The sequence below is a fragment of the Mytilus galloprovincialis genome, chromosome 1 (assembly GCF_965363235.1).
Source record: "Mytilus galloprovincialis chromosome 1, xbMytGall1.hap1.1, whole genome shotgun sequence".
NCBI classification, from domain to species: Eukaryota; Metazoa; Mollusca; class Bivalvia; order Mytilida; family Mytilidae; genus Mytilus; species Mytilus galloprovincialis.
The window spans coordinates 93,036,950-93,059,269 of record NC_134838.1 but is presented as its reverse complement, the minus strand read 5'-3'; the positions used below and the strand labels follow the sequence as shown (position 1 = coordinate 93,059,269).

The 22,320-nt window shown below is 33.1% G+C and overlaps 1 protein-coding gene and 1 long non-coding RNA gene across 2 annotated transcripts; both read right to left on the bottom strand.

The window, feature by feature from the left end:
* Positions 1 to 13,250: 13,250 nt before the first annotated feature.
* Positions 13,251 to 15,533, bottom strand: LOC143045066 (uncharacterized). The gene is made up of 2 exons (XM_076217366.1): positions 15,400 to 15,533; positions 13,251 to 15,167 (listed from the first exon to the last, which is right to left on the bottom strand). Exons 1-2 carry the CDS (start codon positions 15,402 to 15,404, stop codon positions 13,934 to 13,936), a joined length of 1,239 nt encoding a protein of 412 aa, XP_076073481.1. The 5' UTR covers positions 15,405 to 15,533; the 3' UTR covers positions 13,251 to 13,933.
* A 4,132-nt stretch (positions 15,534 to 19,665) lies between these two features.
* On the bottom strand, positions 19,666 to 21,639 carry LOC143045062 (uncharacterized). Its single transcript, XR_012968855.1, has 2 exons — positions 21,453 to 21,639; positions 19,666 to 21,230 (listed from the first exon to the last, which is right to left on the bottom strand). It is a non-coding gene; the product is annotated as an uncharacterized LOC143045062 (long non-coding RNA).
* Between the last annotated feature and the right edge of the window lie 681 nt (positions 21,640 to 22,320).

The window sequence follows — 22,320 nt, the reverse complement described above, 5'->3', positions numbered from 1 at the left end:
AGTTAACCAGAAATGTCCTCTTCGAAAGGGAAAAAATGCTGAATAAAAGAACATTGACTCTTGCATTTTTACATAATTATTGAGGAGGGGGTACCTTTGTGCCATAAACACCTTTCATTTTATTTTACTGATCGTACCACTGAACAAACATTCTGCAGGTATAACTGTTTATCACATCTACTAAAAAAAACAAATTCCGTGTTCGAGACACAAAACAGAGTAATCTGTGGCTGAAATATCTTCACTACAGTGGCTTGTGAGATGTGAGAAAATTATTCGGTTCTTATAAATCAAATCCTTCATTTATATCAATTCAGACTCTGTTGATGCTTGCAAGGTAACAACACAATTATTGTGGACTTTGGCTCATCACTTATGTAAATCACAACATTTTTCCCATTGGAAATAGTTCAAGCGACGCTCCTCTCCAAACATACACAAACAAGCTATATATATTGTTACACTCAAAATGCAAAATATTAACCCTTTAAACCCTGGTATATCATATGTATAGGAATTGGCATGATATAAGTGAATATTTCACCTAAATTTGATCAACATGGGGCGTAAAAATCATAAAAAAATTAAAAAAAAAACTGAAAAATTGACGATTTTGATGGTGCTGCCACCTACAACAGCGAAATTTTTCCGAACTTTTTTTTGTTTCAATTTATTCTATAGGGCTTCTACTAAAAGGGAATATATAATAAAAGTGTGTATACAGTTGCTGTTTTTTAAAAAAATAGAATGAAATTAGATGAAATTTGCATTTTTCTAAAATTCATTTTGATCACATTTGCATGGTTACGGTTGCTAGGGAAGAAAATATTTGAAATCAATTTTCAATCTGTTTTCATATCACTATACATATGAACTCTATATAAAGTATATACTAGCAACAAAAATTATATTATTAAAGCAAGATAAATTACTTTAAAAACGTGCATTTTTGTAGTTTTCCATGCTCATTTTTAGGGGCCATTACAGGGAAATTTGAAAATGAACATTTTTAACACAAAATTTTTTTTTTTGGAAAAAAAAATTCAAATTCAAGTTTTAATAAGGTAAATCCATATCTAGAATATAAAATTTGATCAATTTGCCAACATGGACTTATCACTGTTTGCCTGATTCTTACATGGACCTGTACTTAATAACTTTCTTAAACTATACTGAATTTCTACCAAACTTGGACAGAAGCTTGTTTATGATCATAAGAAAGTATCCAGAAGTAAATTTTGTAAAAATAAAATTCCATTTTTACTGTATTTTACTTATAAATGGACTTAGTTTTTCTGCGAGGAAACATTACATTGACTCTGTGGTTAAAGTTTTTAAAATTTTTATAATGTTCTTAAACTATCCTTGATTAGTACCAAACTTGGACAGAAGCTTGTTTATAATCATAAGATAGTATCAAGAAGAAAATTTTGTAAAAATAAATTCCCACTTTTCCGTATTTTACTTATAAATGGACTTAGTTTTTTTGCCAGAAACAAAACATTCACTCTGTGGTTTAAGTTTTTAAAATTTTTATAATGTTCTTAAACTATCCTGGATTTCTACCAAACTTAGACAAAAGCTTGTTTCTGATCATAAGATATTATTTAGAATTAAATTTAAAAAAAAAAATTCACTTTTTAGCTCACCTGGCCCGAAGGGCCAAGTGAGCTTTTCCCTTCACTTTGCGTCCGTCCTCCGTCCTCCGTCGTCGTTGTTAACTTTTACAAAAATCTTCTCCTCTGAAACTACTGGGCCAAATTAAACCAAACTTGGCCACAATCATCATTGGGGTATCTAGTTTAAAAAATGTGTCCGGTGTCCGGGCCAACCAACCAAGATGGCCGCCATGGCTAAAAATAGAACATAGGGGTAAAATGCAGTTTTTTGGCTTATAACTCAAAAACCAAAGCATTTAGAGCAAATTTGACATGGGGGTATTATTGGTCATCAGGTCAAGAGCTATCTGCCCTGAAATTTTCAGATGAATCGGACATTTCGTTGTTGGGTTGCTGCCCCTGAAATGGTAATTTTAAGGAAATTTTGCTGTTTTTGGTTATTATCTTGAATATTATTATAGATAGAGATAAACTGTAAACAGCAATAATGTTCAGCAAAGTAAGATCTACAAATAAGTCAGCATGACCAAAATGGTCAGTTGACCACTTTAGGAGTTATTGCCCTTTTTAGTCAATTTTTAACCATTTTTCGTAAATCTTAGTAATCTGTTAGAAAAACCTTCTCCTCTGAAACAACTGGCCCAAATTTAACCAAACTTGGCCATAACCATCATTGGGGTATCTAGTTAAAAAAAATGTGTCCGATGCCGCTCCCAACAAACCAAGATGGCCGCCATGGCTAAAAATAGAACATAGGGGTAAAATGCAGTTTTTGGCTTATAACTCAAAAACCAAAGCATTTAGAGCAAATTTGACATGGGGGGTATTATTGGTCATCAGGTCAAGAGCTATCTGCCCTGAAATTTTCAGATGAATTGGAGATTTTGTTGTTGGGTTGCTGCCCCTGAAATGGTAATTTTAAGGAAATTTTGCTGTTTTTGGTTATTATCTTGAATATTATTATAGATAGAGATAAACTGTAAACAGCAATAATGTTCAGCAAAGTAAGATCTACAAATAAGTCAACATGACCAAAATGGTCAGTTGACCGCTTTAGGAGTTATTGCCCTTTATAGTCAATTTTTAACCATTTTTCGTAAATCTTAGTAATCTTTTAGAAAAATCTTCTCCTCTGAAACTGCTGGGCCAAATTTAACCAAACTTGGCCATAATCATCATTGGGGTATCTATTTAAAAAAATGTGTCCGATGCCCCGCCCAACCAACCAAGATGGCCACCAAGGCTAAAAATAGAACATAGGGGTAAAATGCAGTTTTTGGCTTATAACTCAAAGACCAAAGCATTTAGAGCAAATCTGACATGGGGGTAAATTTGTTCATCAGGTCAAGATCTATCTGCCCTAAAATTTTCAGATGAATCGGACATTTCGTTGTTGGGTTGCTGCCTCTGAAATGGTAATTTTAAGGAAATTTTGCTGTTTTTGGTTATTATCTTGAATATTATTATAAATAGAGATAAACTGTAAACAGCAATAATGTTCAGCAAAGTAAGATCTACAAATAAGTCAACATGACCAAAATGGTCAGTTGACCACTTTAGGAGTTATTGCCCTTTTTAGTCAATTTTTAACCATTTTTCGTAAATCTTAGTAATCTTTTAGAAAAATCTTCTCCTCTGAAACAACTGGCCCAAATTTAACCAAACTTGGCCATAATCATCATTAGGGTATCTAGTTAAGTCTCCCAAACAAAGTTTGGAGACTTATTGTTTTTGCTCAGTTCTTATTATTTTTATTATTCTTCTTCTTCTTCCTCTTCTTCCGCCACTTTAAAAATGAACTTGTCCGCAGCGTTTCTCCAAAACCGCTTGTCAGATTGACCTAGAATTTCATTAAATGGTAGACTAATATGTCTAGGTGAGCCATCAATCTTTCGTTTGTGCATTGGGGTCTATTAAGGGGTATTTTGGGGGGTAGAAAGGAGGGAGGGGTTTACTATAGAACCTTATGGGATTTTATTTTCTAAAATTTTCAAATGAATATAACTTGAAAACTGTAAGTGATAGATACATGCAGTCTTCAGAATTAATTATAGGACAATTAAACAAATCACATGAAATATAGGGGGAGTCCCTGGGAGTTCATCCCCACCCCCTTCAATTTGAGAATATGCTTATATCTTGTAAATGGTCCAGATCCCCACCCCTAAACCATATATATTCTTAAATGGGACGATAAAACAAATCAAATGAAATTAAAGGGAGGTCCCCGGGGGTCATCCCCACCCCGTTCAATTTGAGAATGTGCTATCATCTTGTAAACGGTCCAGATCCCCACCCCTAAACCATATATATTCTTGTAGAGGACAATAAAACAAATGAAATGAAATTAAAGGGAAGTCCCTAGGGGGTCACCCCACCCCCTCCTGTTTCAAAACTTTTAATCGGTCAACATCCCCACCCCTAAACCATATATATTCTTGTAGGGGACAATAAAACAAATGAAATGAAATTAAAGGGAAGTCCCTAGGGGGTCACCCCACCCCCTCTTATTTGAAAACTTGTAAACGATCAACATCCCCACCCCTAAACCATATATATTCTTGTAGGGAACAATAAAACAAATGAAATGAAATAAAAGGGAAGTCCGGAGGGGGTTACCCTACCCCCTCTTGTTTGAAAACTTGTAAACGGTCAACATCCCCACCCCTAAACCATATATATTCTTGTAGGGGACAATAAAACAAATGAAATGAAATAAGAGGGAAGTCCCAAGGGGGTCACCCCACCCCCTCTTGTTTGAAAACTAGTAAACAGTCAACATCCCCACCCCTAAACCATATATATTCTTGTATGGGACAATAAAGCTAATCAAATAAAATTAAAGGGAAGTTCCTGGGGTACCCCACCCTGTTCAATTTGAGAATGTGCTTTTATCTTGTAAACGGTCCAGATCCCCACCCTTAAACCATATACATTCTTGTAGGGGACAATAAAACAAATCAAATGAAAATGTAGGTAAATTTCCTGGGGGTCACCACCACCCCCTCCTGTTTGAATACTTGTAAATGGTTGAGATCCCTACTCGTAAGCCATATATATTCTTGTATGGGACAAAAAACAAATCAAATGAACATGGGACCATATGAATGGCGAGTTATGGGAGCTTTGTTTGGGAGACTTCGTAACAGCATCCTGTTACAATTACTTCTTGTTAAAAAAAGTGTGTCCGATGCCGTGCCCAACCAACCAAGATGGCCGCCATGGCTAAAAATAGAACATAGGGGTAAAATGCAGTTTTTGGCTTATACCTCAAAAACCAAAGCATTTAGAGCAAATCTGACATGGTATAAAATTGTTCATAAGGTCAAGATCTATCTGCCCTGAAATTTGCAGATGAATCGGACATTCCGTTGTTGGGTTGCTGCCCCTGAAATGGTAATTTTAAGGAAATTTTGCTGTTTTTGGTTATTATCTTGAATATTATTATAGATAGAGATGAACTGTAAACAGCAATAATGTTCAGCAAAGTAAGATCTACAAATAAGTCAACATGACCAAAATGGTCAGTTGACCACTTTAGGAGTTATTGCCCTTTATATTCAATTTTTAACCATTTTTCGTAAATCTTAGTAAACCTTTAGAAAAATCTTCTCCTCTGAAACTGCTGGGCCAAATTTAACCAAACTTGGCCATAATCATCATTGGGGTATCTATTTAAAAAAATGTGTCCGATGCCCCGCCCAACCAACCAAGATGGCCGCCAAGGCTAAAAATAGAACATAGGGGTAAAATGCAGTGTTTGGCTTATAACTCAAAGACCAAAGCATTTAGAGCAAATCTGAAATGGGGGTAAAATTGTTCATCAGGTCAAGATCTATCTGCCCTAAAATTTTCAGATGAATCGGACATTTCGTTGTTGGGTTGCTGCCTCTGAAATGGTAATTTTAAGGAAATTTTGCTGTTTTTGGTTATTATCTTGAATATTATTATAAATAGAGATAAACTGTAAACAGCAATAATGTTCAGCAAAGTAAGATCTACAATCAAGTCAACATGACCAAAATGGTCAGTTGACCACTTTAGGAGTTATTGCCCTTTATATTCAATTTTTAACCATTTTTCGTAAATCTTAGTAATCTTTTAGAAAAATCTTCTCCTCTGAAACAACTGGCCCAAATTTAACCAAACTTGGCCATAATCATCATTGGGGTATCTAGTTAAAAAAAGTGTGTCCGATGCCGCGCCCAACCAACCAAGATGGCCGCCATGGCTAAAAATAGAACATAGGGGTAAAATGCAGTTTTTGGCTTATACCTCAAAAACCAAAGCATTTAGAGCAAATCTGACATGGGGTAAAATTGTTCATAAGGTCACGATCTATCTGCCCTGAAATTTGCAGATGAATCGGACATTCCGTTGTTGGGTTGCTGCCCCTGAAATGGTAATTTTATGGAAATTTTGCTGTTTTTGGTTATTATCTTGAATATTATTATAGATAGAGATAAACTGTAAACAGCAATAATGTTCAGCAAAGTAAGATCTACAAGTAAGTCAACATGACCAAAATGGTCAGTTGACCACTTTAGGAGTTATTGCCCTTTATAGTCAATTTTTAACCATTTTTCGTAAATCTTAGTAATCTTTTAGAAAAATCTTCTCCTCTGAAACTACTGGGCCAAATTTAACCAAACTTGGCCATAATCATCATTGGGGTATCTATTTAAAAAAATGTGTCCGATGCCCCGCCCAACCAACCAAGATGGCCGCCAAGGCTAAAAATAGAACATAGGGGTAAAATGCAGTTTTTGGCTTATAACTCAAAGACCAAAGCATTTATAGCAAATCTGACAAGGGGTAAAATTGTTCATCAGGTCAAGATCTATCTGCCCTGAAATTTGCAGATGAATCGGACATTTCGTTGTTGGGTTGCTGCCTCTGAAATGGTAATTTTAAGGAAATTTTGCTGTTTTTGGTTATTATCTTGAATATTATTATAAATAGAGATAAACTGTAAACAGCAATAATGTTCAGCAAAGTAAGATCTACAAATAAGTCAACATGACCAAAATGGTCAGTTGACCACTTTAGGAGTTATTGCCCTTTTTAGTCAATTTTTAACCATTTTTCGTAAATCTTAGTAATCTTTTAGAAAAATCTTCTCCTCTGAAACAACTGGCCCAAATTTAACCAAACTTGGCCATAATCATCATTGGGGTATCTGGTTAAAAAAAGTGTGTCCGATGCCGCGCCCAACCAACCAAGATGGCCGCCATGGCTAAAAATAGAACATGGGGGTAAAATGCAGTTTTTGGTTTATAACTCAAAAATTAAAGCATTAAGAGCAAATCTGACATGAGGTAAAATTGTTGATCAGGTCACGATCTATCTGCCTTGGAATTTTCAGATGAATCGGATAATCGGTTGTTAGGTTGCTGCCCCTGAATTGGTAATTTTGAGGAAATTTTTCTGTTTTTTTGTTATTATCTTGGATATTATTATAGATAGAGATAAACTGTAAACAGCAATAATGTACAGCAAAGTAAGAACTAAAATTAAGTCAGTATGACCAAAATAGTCAATTGACCCCTAAGGAGTTATTACCCTTCATATTCAATTTTTAACAATTTTCTTAAAATTTGAAGATTTTCAATAACATTTTCCACAGAAAGTACTGTTATAGATAGAGATAATTGTAAGCAACACGAATGTTTAGTAAAGTAAGATCTACAAACACATCACCATCACCAAAACACAATTTTGTCATGAATCCATCTGTGTCCATTGTTTAATATTCACATAGACCAAGGTGAGCGCACAGGCTCTTAAGAGCCTCTAGTTCTGTATTTTACTTATAAATGGACTTAGTTTTTCTTCCAGTTAACATTCCATACAGTCTGCAGTTAAAGTTTATAAAACATTTATTAGATTCATAAACTATCCTGGATTTTTTACCAAACTTTGGAAGCTTCTTTCAATCAAAAGACAGTATCGAGAGGGAAATTTTTATTGATGTTTTTCCTCATTTTTGTTGAGTCTGCGATTAACAGCAAAAGTAGGCGAGACACTGGGTTCCGTGGAACCCTTACGAATTTTTATTTAGGCCATCAAGAAGCCCCAATTTGCCAATCACAATCAACAATGTCTATAAATACTTGATATCCATTTCATGGTTGTGGTTATATACCTTTTGATGTATTCTACAAGTTCTGATAAAAATTTGTGATGTTTGACCATTAGATTCTTCTTAGAAGTAAGGAATATGACAGTTGTTATCCATTTGTTTGGTATGTTTGAGATTTTGGTTTTGCCATTTGATTAGTGACTTTTCTTTTTGAATTTTCCTCGGAGTTAAGTATTTTAGTGATTTTTCTTCTTCTACAGTTCAGAAATGAGAAAAGTCCCTATGCTCCAGTAATTTTAATTGAGGTCTTTATCCCAGAAAGAAATAGAAGTATATTTTATTTATTTTGGTAATTTTCTAATTTAGATAATATCGGTAATGTATTTGATCCTGACTGTCCACCAGGCCTATTTTAACTTTTTAAACACTTTAGTTTTATGAAATTTTCATATGGTAGAATGGAAAAATGACACTTGTTCCACTGAAACGTCCTGAAACTGGAAGCTCCAGGAACACCGAATTGTATAATTTTAGTCCCTTACTGACGAAGTCGAAAGGTACTTAAGGCTTGCACTATGTCCGTCTGTCTATTTGTCCGTCCGTCCATCAGTCCGCCAAATCAGTTTTCGACAATGTTTTCCTTGTGCTTAAAGACATTGATTTTGATATTCGGTGTATTGTTTAATCATAAGTTATAGATCAGTTCAAAATCTTGTTCAGGTCTGACGATTTTGTGCAGAGTTGTGGGCCTTGAACTAAGAAAATTCACTCAATCAGTTTATTAATGTTTTCCGTCATGTCTAAAGGTATTGATTCGATAATTAATATATAGTTTTAGCATGGCAAGTTGCACATCACATTCGATTTTTTTTACCGATCTGATGATTTTGTTCAGAGTTATGATCCGGCGGTTTAGAATAATCAATAATCAAAAATATCTCAATATATATATGACAAAAAAAACTGGAAAACTAGAAAATGCCCATTAAGGTTATTATTGTCGAGTCTGCGACTTTGATGCAAAAGCCAAACATGGCAATCTTACATTCCGTTGTTGGCGTCGTCACAGTTGGCGGCGGCATCAACAAATATTCAGTCTGTGGTAAAAGTTTTTTCAAAATTTAATAACATTCTTAAACTATGCTGGATTTATAACAAACTTTGACAGAAGCTTTTTTTGTCGAGCCTTCGACTTTAGTCGAAAAAGCGAGACTAAGCGATCCTACATTCCGTCGTCGTCGGCGTCGTCGTCGTCGGCGGCGTCCACAAATATTCACTCTGGTTAAAGTTTTTGAAATTTTAATAACTTTCTTAAACTATACTGAATTTCTACCAAACTTGGACAGAAGTTTGTTTATGATCATAAGAAAGTATCCAGAAGTAAATTTTGTAAAAATAAAATTCCATTTTTTCCGTATTTTACTTATAAATGGACTTAGTTTTTCTGCGAGGAAACATTACATTCACTCTGTGGTTAAAGTTTTTTAAATTTTAATAACTTTCATAAACTATCCTTGATTTGTACCAAACTTGGACAGAAGCTTGTTTATGATCATAAGATAGTATCAAGAAGAAAATTTTGTAAAAATAAATTTCCACTTTTCCGTATTTTACTTATAAATGGACTTAGTTTTTCTGCGAGGAAACATTACATTCACTCTTTGGTTAAAGTTTTAAAAATTTTAATAACTTTCATAAACTATCCTTGATTTGTACCAAACTTGGACAGAATCTTGTTTATGATCATAAGATAGTATCAAGAAGAAAATTTTGTAAAAATAAAATTCCATTTTTTCCGTATTTTACTTATAAATGGACTTAATTTTTTTGCCAGAAACAAAACATTCACTCTGTGGTTTAAGTTTTTAAATTTTTTATAATGTTCTTAAACTATCCTGGATTTCTACCAAACTTAGACAAAAGCTTGTTTCTGATCATAAGAGATTATACAGAAGTAAATTTTGTAAAAAAAAAATTCACTTTTTCCGTATTTTACTTATAAATGAACTTAGTTTTTCTTCCAGTTAACATTACATACAGTCTGCAGTTAAAGTTTATAAAACATTTATTAGATTCATAAACTATCCTGGATTTTTTTACCAAACTTGGAAGCTTCTTTCAATCAAAAGACAGTATCGAGAGGGAAATTTTTATTGATGTTTTTCCTCATTTTTGTTGAGTCTGCGATTAACAGCAAAAGTAGGCGAGACACTGGGTTCCGTGGAACCCTTACAAATTTTTATGATCATAAGATAGTATCCAGAAGTAAATTTAGTAACCAATATCCTGTTTTCCCGTATTTTACTTATAAAAGGACTTAGTTTTCGGCTAGTTAACAATACACTTAATTTGTGGTTAAAGTTTTAATCTTTTTAATTGCTTTCTTAAACTATCCTTGATTTGTACCAAACTTTGACATGAGCGTGTTGATGATCAAAAGTAAGTACTAGTATCTAGAAGGAAATTTCTTAAACATTTATTTCCTGTTTTCACGTATATTACTTGCAAATGAACTTAGTTTTTCTCCCAGTTAACATAATACACAATTAAAGTTGAAGCTTTTAAAACATTTATTAGATTCATAAACCATCCTGGATTTTTACCAAACTTTGACTGAAGCTACGTACAATCCAAAGATAGAATCAGGGGAACATTTTAGCAATTGTATCCCCATTTGTTGAACCTGTGACTGCCCGCAAAAGTAGGCGAGACACTCTGTTCCGAGGAACCCTTACAAATTTATCGATCAATTAGTTCATAAATAGTTGAACTCATTTCGCAACTTGTAGTCTATGTATTACTGATTAAATTTTCTGCTTGTAGGTTACTTGGTATAAAGTAAAATCACAAAAATACTGAACTTAGAGGAAGATCAATTGAACTGTCATATTCCTGACTTGGTACAGGCATCCTCAAATGCAGAAAATGGTGGACTAAACCTGGCTCTACAGCGCCAACCCTCTCACTTCAATGACAGTCTCATCAATTTCCGATATTTTTACATTGATGCGCTAAATAAACAGACACAACAAATAAAACAGCCAAAATTACTTGGTATGTCATCCTTTTATAGTTTTATAGATTAAAGCCATAACTGATTAAGAGCTATACAATGTATGGAAATAAAAATTTCGCAAGCCATATGTTGTTCTAAGTGAACGCTTGATGTACTTTTGCTGGACAGACCATACATGACCATCACTTTTGCTTTTCCTCAACAAATATCCAATCGATAGGACATCTGTTCGTTGTCCCAAATTATACACGTTTGGTTATATATATAAATATTTAAAGGTACAGTAGCTGTAAAATTCATTTACACCGATTTGACTCAAATTCTCATATCTGATTTATAACAAAAGAATATCCAAATTTCAAAAACTTCAAAAAAGAAATTTGGAATAGCTATACTGGATCAGCATTTATATGTATTTTAGATAAACGCCATCTAATTAACCATCGAGATGAAACCCGAAAAGGGCCGCTATATACATGAATACACATGAATAGAGATGCAGGCACGTACAAAGACGATTGATAGGTCTTTCCACTTTTCGTGGAAAGACCTTTTGTTTTTCTTCCGATTTTTTTTTCTGTCGTCTGAGATGCTTTTTTTTTTACAACATATCAAAAGGATTTTTTTACCAATGATGTGATACAGTGATGGGGATTTCAAAACTCACCCTGTGTAACCGAAAACTTATTCTTATAGGAGTTATCTGCCCGCGTCCCCTTTTTCTTGTTATCACTATTTCTCTGTAACCGTAAAAGATTTTAACAAACTGTTTTCACCAAATTGTTCGTCTACACTTAAGAATGTTTTGGTCAATTAAACTGATGTGATTTGATGACAATAGGAGTGATTTCACTTTGAAAATAAAACATAGATGAAATTCACTGAACTCTTTTGATATGAAGTCCTTGGACCATTTGAAGGAAATTGAGGTCAAGGTCATGTTCTAAATTTTGAATGTTGCTTGTTATCGTTATACAAAGAAACAGTAACAGTTAATGATATGATGTGTTTGCCAAATAACTGTTTACAACAAGACGCAACTTCAATCCATTAAGACAAAGAGTTTTGGTCAACCCTTATAGAAGTTTTCTCCCCTTATGTATTTTTAATCTGCATTTCTCCACAGCCATACAAGTGATTGAACTGGACTCTTTCGATTTGAGATCCCTGACCTATGACCTTTAAATTGAGGTCAAAGTCTAAGGTAAATTTGGCGTTCTAGATTTTGACCTCTGCTAAAAAATCATACGGATTCATTATAAAACAATTAATAAAATTGAGAATGGAAATGGGGAATGTGTCAAAGAGACAACAACCCGACCAAATAAAAAACAACAGCAGAGGGTCACCAACAGGTCTTCAATGTAGCGAGAAATTCCCGCACCCGGAGGCGTCCCTCAGCTGGCCCCTAAACAAATATATACTAGTACAGTGATAATGAACGCCATACTAATTTCCAAATTGTACACAAGAAACTAAAATTAAAATAATACAAGACTAACAAAGGCCAGAGGCTCCTGACTTGGGACAGGCGCAAAAATGCGGCGGGGTTAAACATGTTTGTGAGATCTCAACCCTCCCCCTATACCTCTAACCAATGTAGAAAAGTAAACGCATAACAATACGCACATTAAAATTCAGTTCAAGAGAAGTCCGAGTCTGATGTCAGAAGATGTAACCAAAGAAAATAAACAAAATGACAATAATACATAAATAACAACAGACTACTAGCAGTTAACTGACATGCCAGCTCCAGACTTCAATTAAACTGACTGAAAGATTATGATTTCATCATATGAACATCAGGCACAATTCTTCCCGTTAGGGGTTTAGTATCATACCATCATAACATATATGAGAAGAACATAACCCGTGTCATGCCAATAATTGTTTAGTCTTCTACATTTGGTTGTAGACATTTCATCATTTATCAGGTCAACCGGAAATGACCGTATTTTAACCAGTTGTAGCCTATTTCAGACTAATCCTATGAAAAAGTGCTTATAAATTTTATTATTTTTGATATCAGTTTGAATTAACATTAACCAGGATTGACATTTACCAACACCGTTTTTTAAATTTCGTTCTTATTATCGAGATGGAAAAACCTTCAATTGTTTTCTGAAGAATTGGGTTTTAATTGTTTTAAGAATGATATTTTTGTGTGTGCTGAATCAGTGATTGGAATAGATTTTCTCTGTTGCTTCCTGGTTTCTCTTTCAAATAATGTTGATATTCTTTTCTTTTATTAACTTAACATGCTTACTTATGCGATACCCATCTTCAGAGGACGGTTAAACTGAATGTCTAATGAAAACGTAGTCTTCATATAAGATCAGTTATTTTATTTGCAAACCTACAATACATTACCGACGGTTTCTTTTTGACTTATTTTAACGAATACTATTTCCTTATTATTTATGAATGTCTGAAACAAAGAAAATCGTACTTTGCTTTGTCAAAACTCGTATGTAATGCCCTTTATGACTATACCATTGTCAATGGCTTTCATATAAGAATTCAAAAACATATAAACAATTATGAATATTAGTTTATTCTCAAATAATCATTAATCTCCATGCACAAAAATGTAATGATACTTATAATTGTCAAAGCCTGTTAAACTCTTCACTTGTTATATTTGTTATGCACTAAAATTATAACTATAATAAAGCAACCGGTTTCCTGCGAAGTTCAAGCTACAAGCTTCCTTACGGGGAACAATTTACAGAAAGGTTACATCAACAAAAGGCAAGTGATTATCGCCTATTTTTTTCTTAACCCTCACAGCATTCATTTGCCTACGATTTTAGTCTGCGATGTGTTTCTATGTTTTACACCTTACAAGTAATGTGTTATAAACTCTGCATGAATTGACAGTTTTATCTAATTGCCCCGAAGGTTTGAAAAATTTACACTTAATAAGGTACAATGAATTGTAAAACAATTCTTCTAATACACTACTGACAGATTTTAAAAATCAAATTTTAGTATCGAAAAAATATTTGATCTACCTATATTTTTGTTTCAACTAATGTAATTGGGGATTGAAATTAAGTTCAGAGTTCATTCAGCGATGCTTCAATTTTTTTTGAGAATGGCATATTTGAGCACTTATATTATGTAACTAACTACAAAGCAAATATTTGTAAAAAGACATATTTTAGGCATACGTTTTCTAAAGATTACATGCTACTATAGAGCTGGTTATACCGATCAATCTCGATTTCTGTACAGTTTAAGTTTACACCATCGAGCAAAATGACTTGAATCATTTGCGAAATATTCATAACGTTTTTCGCCAAACCTCCTTCGGGCCCTTTCCACGACCTCCTCTGGAGCGTATACAGTATAATCAGTGTTGGAGAAATCAGTCACTTCTACACTTCCATCAAACGGAATTCTTAATGTATCCTCCCGAATTTTTCTATGCCTATGTAAACCACGAAATGCATAATGAGCTATTTTGCACTGTAGAGACCTGTCGTGTGATTCAATTTCCAGTACGATAGCAGAATGCAAACATCTGTAATATGTGTATGTTATAATATCACCGATCCCAACGTCATCTTTTGATTTGATCGGTTTTTTTACAACACTTAATAATTTTCGATTTCTCTCGAAACACGGTTCACAGAGCATTCCCCTTTCGTATTCAAATTTATTTCGAAGAACTTCGTCGCCGATACCTTGGAATCTTTGCCTTGCAAAAAGTTGCACTACCATTCTTATTTTTCGAACTTGTAAGCTAAGATTCTCTCCTGTAACACACCATGTTGTAAAATGCTCGCAGTTATTATTTCGCAAGCTGTAACGGTAATTAGGGTCGGATTTCGCCGTCACTGCTCTATTGATGATCTCTTCGGGCAAGGAATGTTGAATTGTATTCGAATATTTATAAACCATCACTTTCATCTTATCTAAATCCATTTTTTTAGTTTCGTGTAGTATTTTTGCTATGCTAGCACCCGGCCAAACGGTACCATATATTGCACCAGCTATCGTGTTTGTTGCATGCACCAATTTCACGACTATTTTATTTTCTTTTTCTTCACAATGTTTTACATGGACTACAATTGCATGGTGGTCATATATTCGCCCATGGAATTTTATATGATCGCCTATATTTATTTCTGTTCTTTTGAAAACCGGTATGGGTTTTACACATTCAATGCATGCAACAGATTTTGTCTTTTGCTTTTTAATACCATCAAGGTCATCGTAGTTTTCTGTAAAGTTGTCTATTGCTTTAGATTCGTCAATTTCTGGATCTTCTGTAATTTCGTCCTCTTCAGCTATCTTCACAAAAGAAGGTTTGTCTGATGCTTTCTGTCGTTCAAGTGTTAAATGTTTTACGGTTTGTTCAGACGGAGGTCTTTGAAGGTATGTCTGTCTGAGAGCGTAATCATTTCCAGTCCATATCTTTTTGCATTTGAAGTTTTTCCTTTTCCTGAAAAAGAAAAATGTATCAAACTCAATTAGTTAGAAACTATCACGTGCCACACTAATAAGCAATAATTATTTACTTTATTCTTACATAATAGAAAATGTTGAATTAAGGCATGTTGCACATCAAATTTCCTATAGATCCATAGATGCTTTCATTATTGGTCGCAAACTAGACAAACAAACAAAAAAATAAAAATAAAAAACGAAACAATTTAAGAAAAATGAAGAATTACCACATTTTGAACACTTAAATAATCCTCTTGTCGTCTCTGACATTTCTCATATGAAATAATATGTTATGCTGAAATCAAAGTTGCATTTTCCGGTTTCCTTTTTTCAGTTAATTTATTGTAAAATATTAGCTTTTGACACAACATACTGTAATCTTTGAAGTTTTTAAGTTTATTGTACAATCTTTCAAGTAGAGTTTTTTCCGGTTTCATTTTTCCCCGGAGAAATTATGATAAAATCTTCATACTAATGTACAGTAGTAAACTTTTGTCAGATTCCATTTTTAATCACGCTTAAAATATTTCAGATAGAGTTTAATTGTATTAAAGGTGTTTCTCGATCAATAATTTTTTGAAAATTCCCTGTTTTTATTTTTTTCATTATCATGAAAACGATGATTTTAACATAAACTCAATTTCAACCACTAGTAAACTTAGTATGCTGTAATTATATCAAATATGATAACATCTTTGACACGAAAACACTCAGTTAGTTCCTGTTGCAGTTTTATTGACGTTTCAGTATTTTTCTATCTTAACCGATGGCTAGTCAAAGATTTAAAATTAATAGTTTTCCAAGAACAAATAGGAAAGTAAAACATTTTGATAACTCGATATTAGATTTATTCTATTTAAAAAAAAATATAAGATATTGCAGATTATGTGGTCTCGATTGTTGTACTGCTGCACATGCATTTGGAGTCTTCTTGATTGATTGAAATGAAATGTTTATAACCGAGTAGATCCATTTAAACTTACTTGAAAGATTTAAATTAAGAAATGTTTATCCTTAAAATGCCTATCATTTTGTGTTTCGAGAGAATTTTTTACACATTTACAAAACACTCATATAGTCTGCTGTACTCAAATCTTTTTTCTATTTTTTTTTTTAACTTTTTTAATGATATCATTATACTTCTAAATTAGTTTTTACTTTTCTGCGCTCAATGAAGTGCGAGACAGTAAAACAAACTTTGCATTTTATTGGGCGTCGTCTGCGCCCATGAATCTGACCCTACAAAAATATAAAAATTCCGAAATTGTTGACGTTGGATAGGAAGAAGAAACTGGAATCCTAGCTAATCACTGGTAATACACAGAATGATGTCGACAATTTTCTTATGGCTTCTTGGAGGATAGTCTCTAGGGGTAGAGAAATAAATAAATTATGATTGTCTAATAACTTTATTCTATTTAACAAAGAAAGGCACTTATTATTGTATACTTATGTTTAAATAACACTTCCGGAGTTTTCAAAATTAAATGAATGGTGAATAATGTTAAATCCAATATCATATCCTCCATTTTTAAATAAATAAATTTGGTGTATTTACTGTCTTTTGATTGTGTAAAAGAATGGCTTTATTTTCAATGTTATCAATTTTAATGGAGACACGCCCACTCTAACGTTGTGTATTCATACGCAAACATCTGTGTACGTTGTTATTAATATTAATATATATCTTTGAGCATTATTTTTGATAGAAATTTATTTATAATGAATGGCAATAATTTATTTTGAATTTATTGAACCATAAAATTAATTTTTGACTGTTCACATTTAACATAATCCGCTTCGCGGATTATTCAATGTGAAGAGTCAAAAATTAATTTTATGGTTCAATAAATTCAAAATAAATAAAAGCCATTCATTAAATAAATACTATCATCATAACGCATACACGGACGTACTTAGTAGTATGTATGCCGTGTTCAATGAATGGTATATCATTTGTATAACCCTGCTGACTGTTTTCTTTTGACCTAGTCTTCACAATGTATTAATCATAATGTATATATGCGGTATAACTTCTTATCATTCCCCTGACTCGGGACTGGAACGATAGTTTTAATAATATAGATTGGTAAATTTCATTCGCAAATTCTACCAGAATGAAGTGTCAACAAAAAAGGTTTTAACGCTGAAGTGGAAATACACATCTTACTGACATAAATGCTCCTTTTTATTATATTTTCCCCCAACTACGAACGCTGGTACTTTTAACATACATTGTATACTATTCCGTGAAAAAGACACAAGGGAAGACGTGTTACATTGCATGTGGTTGGGTTATAGATGGTGTATATAAAAAAGGCAGAAAATATCAAGAATTTCATAAAAACTCACAAAACCAAACGCCATCAATCAACCGGACCAACGGAACAAGTGAAAACAATTGTCATATTCCTGAGTTGGTACAGGCATTTTCCGAAAGAAAATGATATGTTAAACTTAATAATATAGATTGGTAAATTTCATTCGCAAATTCTACCAGAATGAAGTGTCAACAAAAAAGGTTTTAACGCTGAAGTGGAAATACACATCTTTCTGACATAAATGCTCCTTTTTATTATATTTTCCCCCAACTACGAACGCTGGTACTTTTAACATATACTATTCCGTGAAAAAGACATAAGGGAAGACGTGTTACATTGCATGTGGTTGGGTTATAGATGGTGTATATAAAAAAGGCAGAAAATACCAAGGGGACATTCAACGTCCGCACAACAATACGCAACAATCGAAGTTTTATAAAAGCTTAAACCCCACCGAAATCTGAGAGTAAGTGTGAATGAAAATACCGCACAGAAAACAGCGACCGTGCAAAATCCAATTTAGCGCTTAGCTTTGGTAAATTATGACAATAAAATAAACCGAACTCCAAGGTTAATAAAGAAAAGTGGAATTTCATAAAAACTCACAAAACCAAACGCCATCAATCAACCGGACCAACGGAACAAGTGAAAACAATTGTCATATTCCTGAGTTGGTACAGGCATTTTCCGAAAGAAAATGATAGGTTAAACTTGGTATTAAATTCAGCAAAAGTTTGCACACACATTTATTTGAATTGTAATCTTTGCTTCAAATAATAAATCCGAGTCCCGATTTAAATTCAAATGTGTTCATCTTTGCAGGATATCATATTCGATTGCTTTTGGTAGTTTCGTTAGTATAAATAGTTTTGGTGTGATTCATTGACATTTTCAGCCAATAAATCAAAGTATATCACCTTTGCAATTTAGTTATCTCTAAACTCTTACAGAATATGTTAGTTAGTTAGCGCTGAGTCAATAGTTTTTGAAAAAACCATCCAGAGAGTTTTCTTGCGAAAATACTATCAACAGTGTAGTTATACAAAACATTAGTACTAAACATTGGAAAATACAGTAGGAAGGGCGATAACTCATTCTAATGTTTCCTTCGATATTTGTCGTCTTTTTTGTTATATTTTCTTTAGTTTATTTCATGTTCATTATTTATTTCCAATCTTTAATTTGATTAACTTTGAGATTTGATAAGAACACATGTTTGAAGGCAGGTAGGGTACCGACTTCAGCTGCTAAGAGCATATGCAATGATTAATGTACAATGAAATAAAATAAACACACACAAAAAAAAAAGAGTTAAAAATTATTTTCCTTTGAATTATGTCACCTTTCATGAAAGACAGAACCGCTTTGAATAAGATAAAAACGATTATGGATTTCATAATACGAATTGCATGCACAAGCAAATCACAGTAAGCTAAATGTTGTAAGATCAAATATATACAGGCTGTTAGTGTTCATTTCACGCAACAGCTTTTTACGAAAACTGTCCATATATTTACTACAATAAGATCTGTATCAACATTTATTAAAAAGTATAATCAGCTAGTAAAAAATAAAATCACCAAAAATACAAAACTCCGATAAAAATACCAATCAGAAAATCCATAATCAAATGGCAAACTCAAAATGTGCGAACAAAACAGACATTATAGGTAAAAATGTCAAAACAGGGGTATACCAGTCAACATAGTGTTTTAATCAGAATTAATATAAAAACAAACAAATATGTAACACAGAAACACAAAATGGCATATAGACATAGCACGTACGCAAAATTGGAAGACAAGTATACTAAACTAACCATAGCGCAATGAAAGGATGTACAAGTACCGAGCGTTAGATGTTATTTGTCGAATGTAACTCTTTGAAGCTTTCTTAAGAGAAATTAATACTTGAATACTCTTTGATATCTGCTAAATATTAATAAAGTATAGGGGTATAAATGCAACATTCAAGTACGAAGTGCTCCAGGGAATCCTCTGAATAACAAAAACCCATTTAACAAATGGAATCCTCGCTAATATTTATACTCTATATAACTTGATTCAAGAGTAAACAGTTTATTCTTGTTACCAAATTTAGCATTGTAGATTAAAATCCAGTAAGTTTGACAGATAAAAGTTGCTACTGGTTGGCGAGGTAAAATTAAGAGACTCAATGTTAACTGCTTGTATTTCTCGATATATTCTATGAACAAAATTTTAAAAAAAACACAGTTTTAATATATTCAAGTTCACATTTGATTGGTAAAAAAATTTGTTCACATCAACCGTATTAAATGCATTTATACTTTTATAACCATTTGTGACAATTGCATACAATTCTTTGAATGGCTGTAAATTCCACACATAACCATGTTCTATTAATCGTAAATCAATGCATCCAGTGTTAAACTAACAAATTTTAAAGGCCAATATGCAGAATCAAGATTGTTTGTGAGTTTTTCAATTTTTCGTGCTACAGTATTGTTTCTTTATTGCAGTGAATTTCGATTTCTGTATAATTTAAGTTTACACCATCGAGAAAAGTGACTTGAATCATTTGAAAAATGATCATAACGCTTTTCGCCAAGCTTACTTCGAGCCCTTTCAACCACTTCCTCTGGATCATAGACAGTATAATCAGTGTTAGAGAAGTCAGTTACTTTTACACTTCCATCAAACGGAATTCTGAATGTTTCCTCCCGAATTTTTCTATTTCTATGAAAACCACGAAAAGCATAATGAGCTATTTTACACTCAAGTGACCTTTCGTGTGATTCAATTTCAAGTATGACAGCAGAATGCCAGCATCTATAATGTTTGTATGTTATAATATCACCGATCTTCACGTCATGTTTTGATTTGATGGGTTCTTTTGCAACACTTAATAATTTTCGATTTCTCTCGAAACACGGTTTACAGAGCATTCCTGTTTCACACTCAATTGTATTTCTAAGTGCTTCGTCGCCGATACCTTGAAATCCTCTATTTGCAAAAAGTTGCACTATCATTCTTATTTTTCGAATTTGCAAACTAAGTCTCTCTCCTGTAACACACCATGTTGTAAAATGCTCGCAGTTATTACTGAACAAGTTGTAATGAAAATCAGGGTTTGATTTCGCTGTGACTGCTCTTTTTATTATCTCTTCGGGCAAAGAATGTTTGATTGTGTCCGAATATTTATAAACCATCACTTTAATCTTTTTTAAATTCAATTTTTTCGTTTCGCTTAATAGTTTTGCTTTGCTTGCAAACGGCCGCATGCAAGCATATACTGCCCCAGCTGTCGTGTTTGATGCATTCACTAATTCGACGACTACTTTGTAATCTTTCTTCTCTGAAATTGTAACATTGACTACAATTGCATGGTGATCATATATTCGTCCATGAAATTTGATATGATCCCCTCTATTTATTTCTTCTCCTTTAAAAACCCTTACGGGTTTTACGCATTCAATGCATGCAACAGGTTTTGTATTTTCTTCCTCTCTACCATCAAGATCATCATGATTTTCCTTGATACTCTCTAATTTACAAGATGATTCGTCAATTTCTGGATCCTCTGTAATTTCATCTTCTTCAGCTATCTTCACAAAAGAAGGTTTGTGTGATGCTTCTTGCCGTTGCTTGGTTAAATGTTTTATGGTTTGTTCAGACGGAGGTCTTTGTAGGTATGTCTGTCTGAGAGCGTAATCATTTCCAGTCCATATCTTTTTTCTTTTAAACTTCTTGCTATTCCTATAAAACAAATGTTAAAATGTATAACCTCAATTAATAAGATGCACTCACGAACCACACACATTAGCGATAAAAATGTACTTTATGCTTACATACTCGATGCTGTTTTATTAAAGTCATGTAAATCAATTTCCTCCTAGATTCTTTCAACATTAGGTAGCAAAGGAATCATAAAAAAGAACAGAAAAAGAACCATACGTTAAAGATGTAAAGATGTCTTACCCCATTTTGAACACTTAGATAATCTTCTTTGTCTTCTCGTACGATATAAAATGATATGATATGTTATACTGACAACTTTATGGTTTCCGGTGAACTGATGATGAAATATTGTACAAAAATAGTATTGTCTAGTCTTGGAAGTTGACAGTTTCCTATCCCATCTTTCAAGTAGAGTTTTCCGGTTTTATATTATCGAAGATTTTATAATCAAATCTTCCTCGACATATACTAATCAACAACACAATTCAATGTATTTTCTATATATAAAAAAATAGATACACTGTACCAAGGTAAATAAACATTAAAGAAGGCAATTTCCACCACTATTAACTTGGAAAACCGGTACTATGTCAAATACGTTAACATCTTGGACACACACACACTTAATTAGTTTTTGTTTTAACCTTATTGATGTTTTAACCTTTTCTGAATAGTTTGACTGGACTATAAACCAGCAGGCATAATTATATATATTATAACAAACATCGATATTATTTTCGTTAGCTTCATACATTTACGGAAAATTTGTGTGTTTTCTAGTAAAATTTCACTGAACTTCCCTATAGCCTGTTATAGTTTGGTGGACGTATTTTTCAACAATCATTCGGCATTCCCATTTGAACCAACAGTGCCCCTCTTCCGGCTGACTTCATGCAGAACTTCTAAAGAAAAAAGAACGGAAGTTTGCAGTTTTTTAACCTTAATTTCTGGAACATAGATGATGTGCTATCATTAAAAAATTCGGTGACCATGTTGAACTCATCTATCCTATCGAAATAGAGATATATAAACAACAGATACAGTTAAGTCTGCCTTATATCTTGATTAACATCTTGAAATTGAAAATGACAACTATACGACAAAAGAG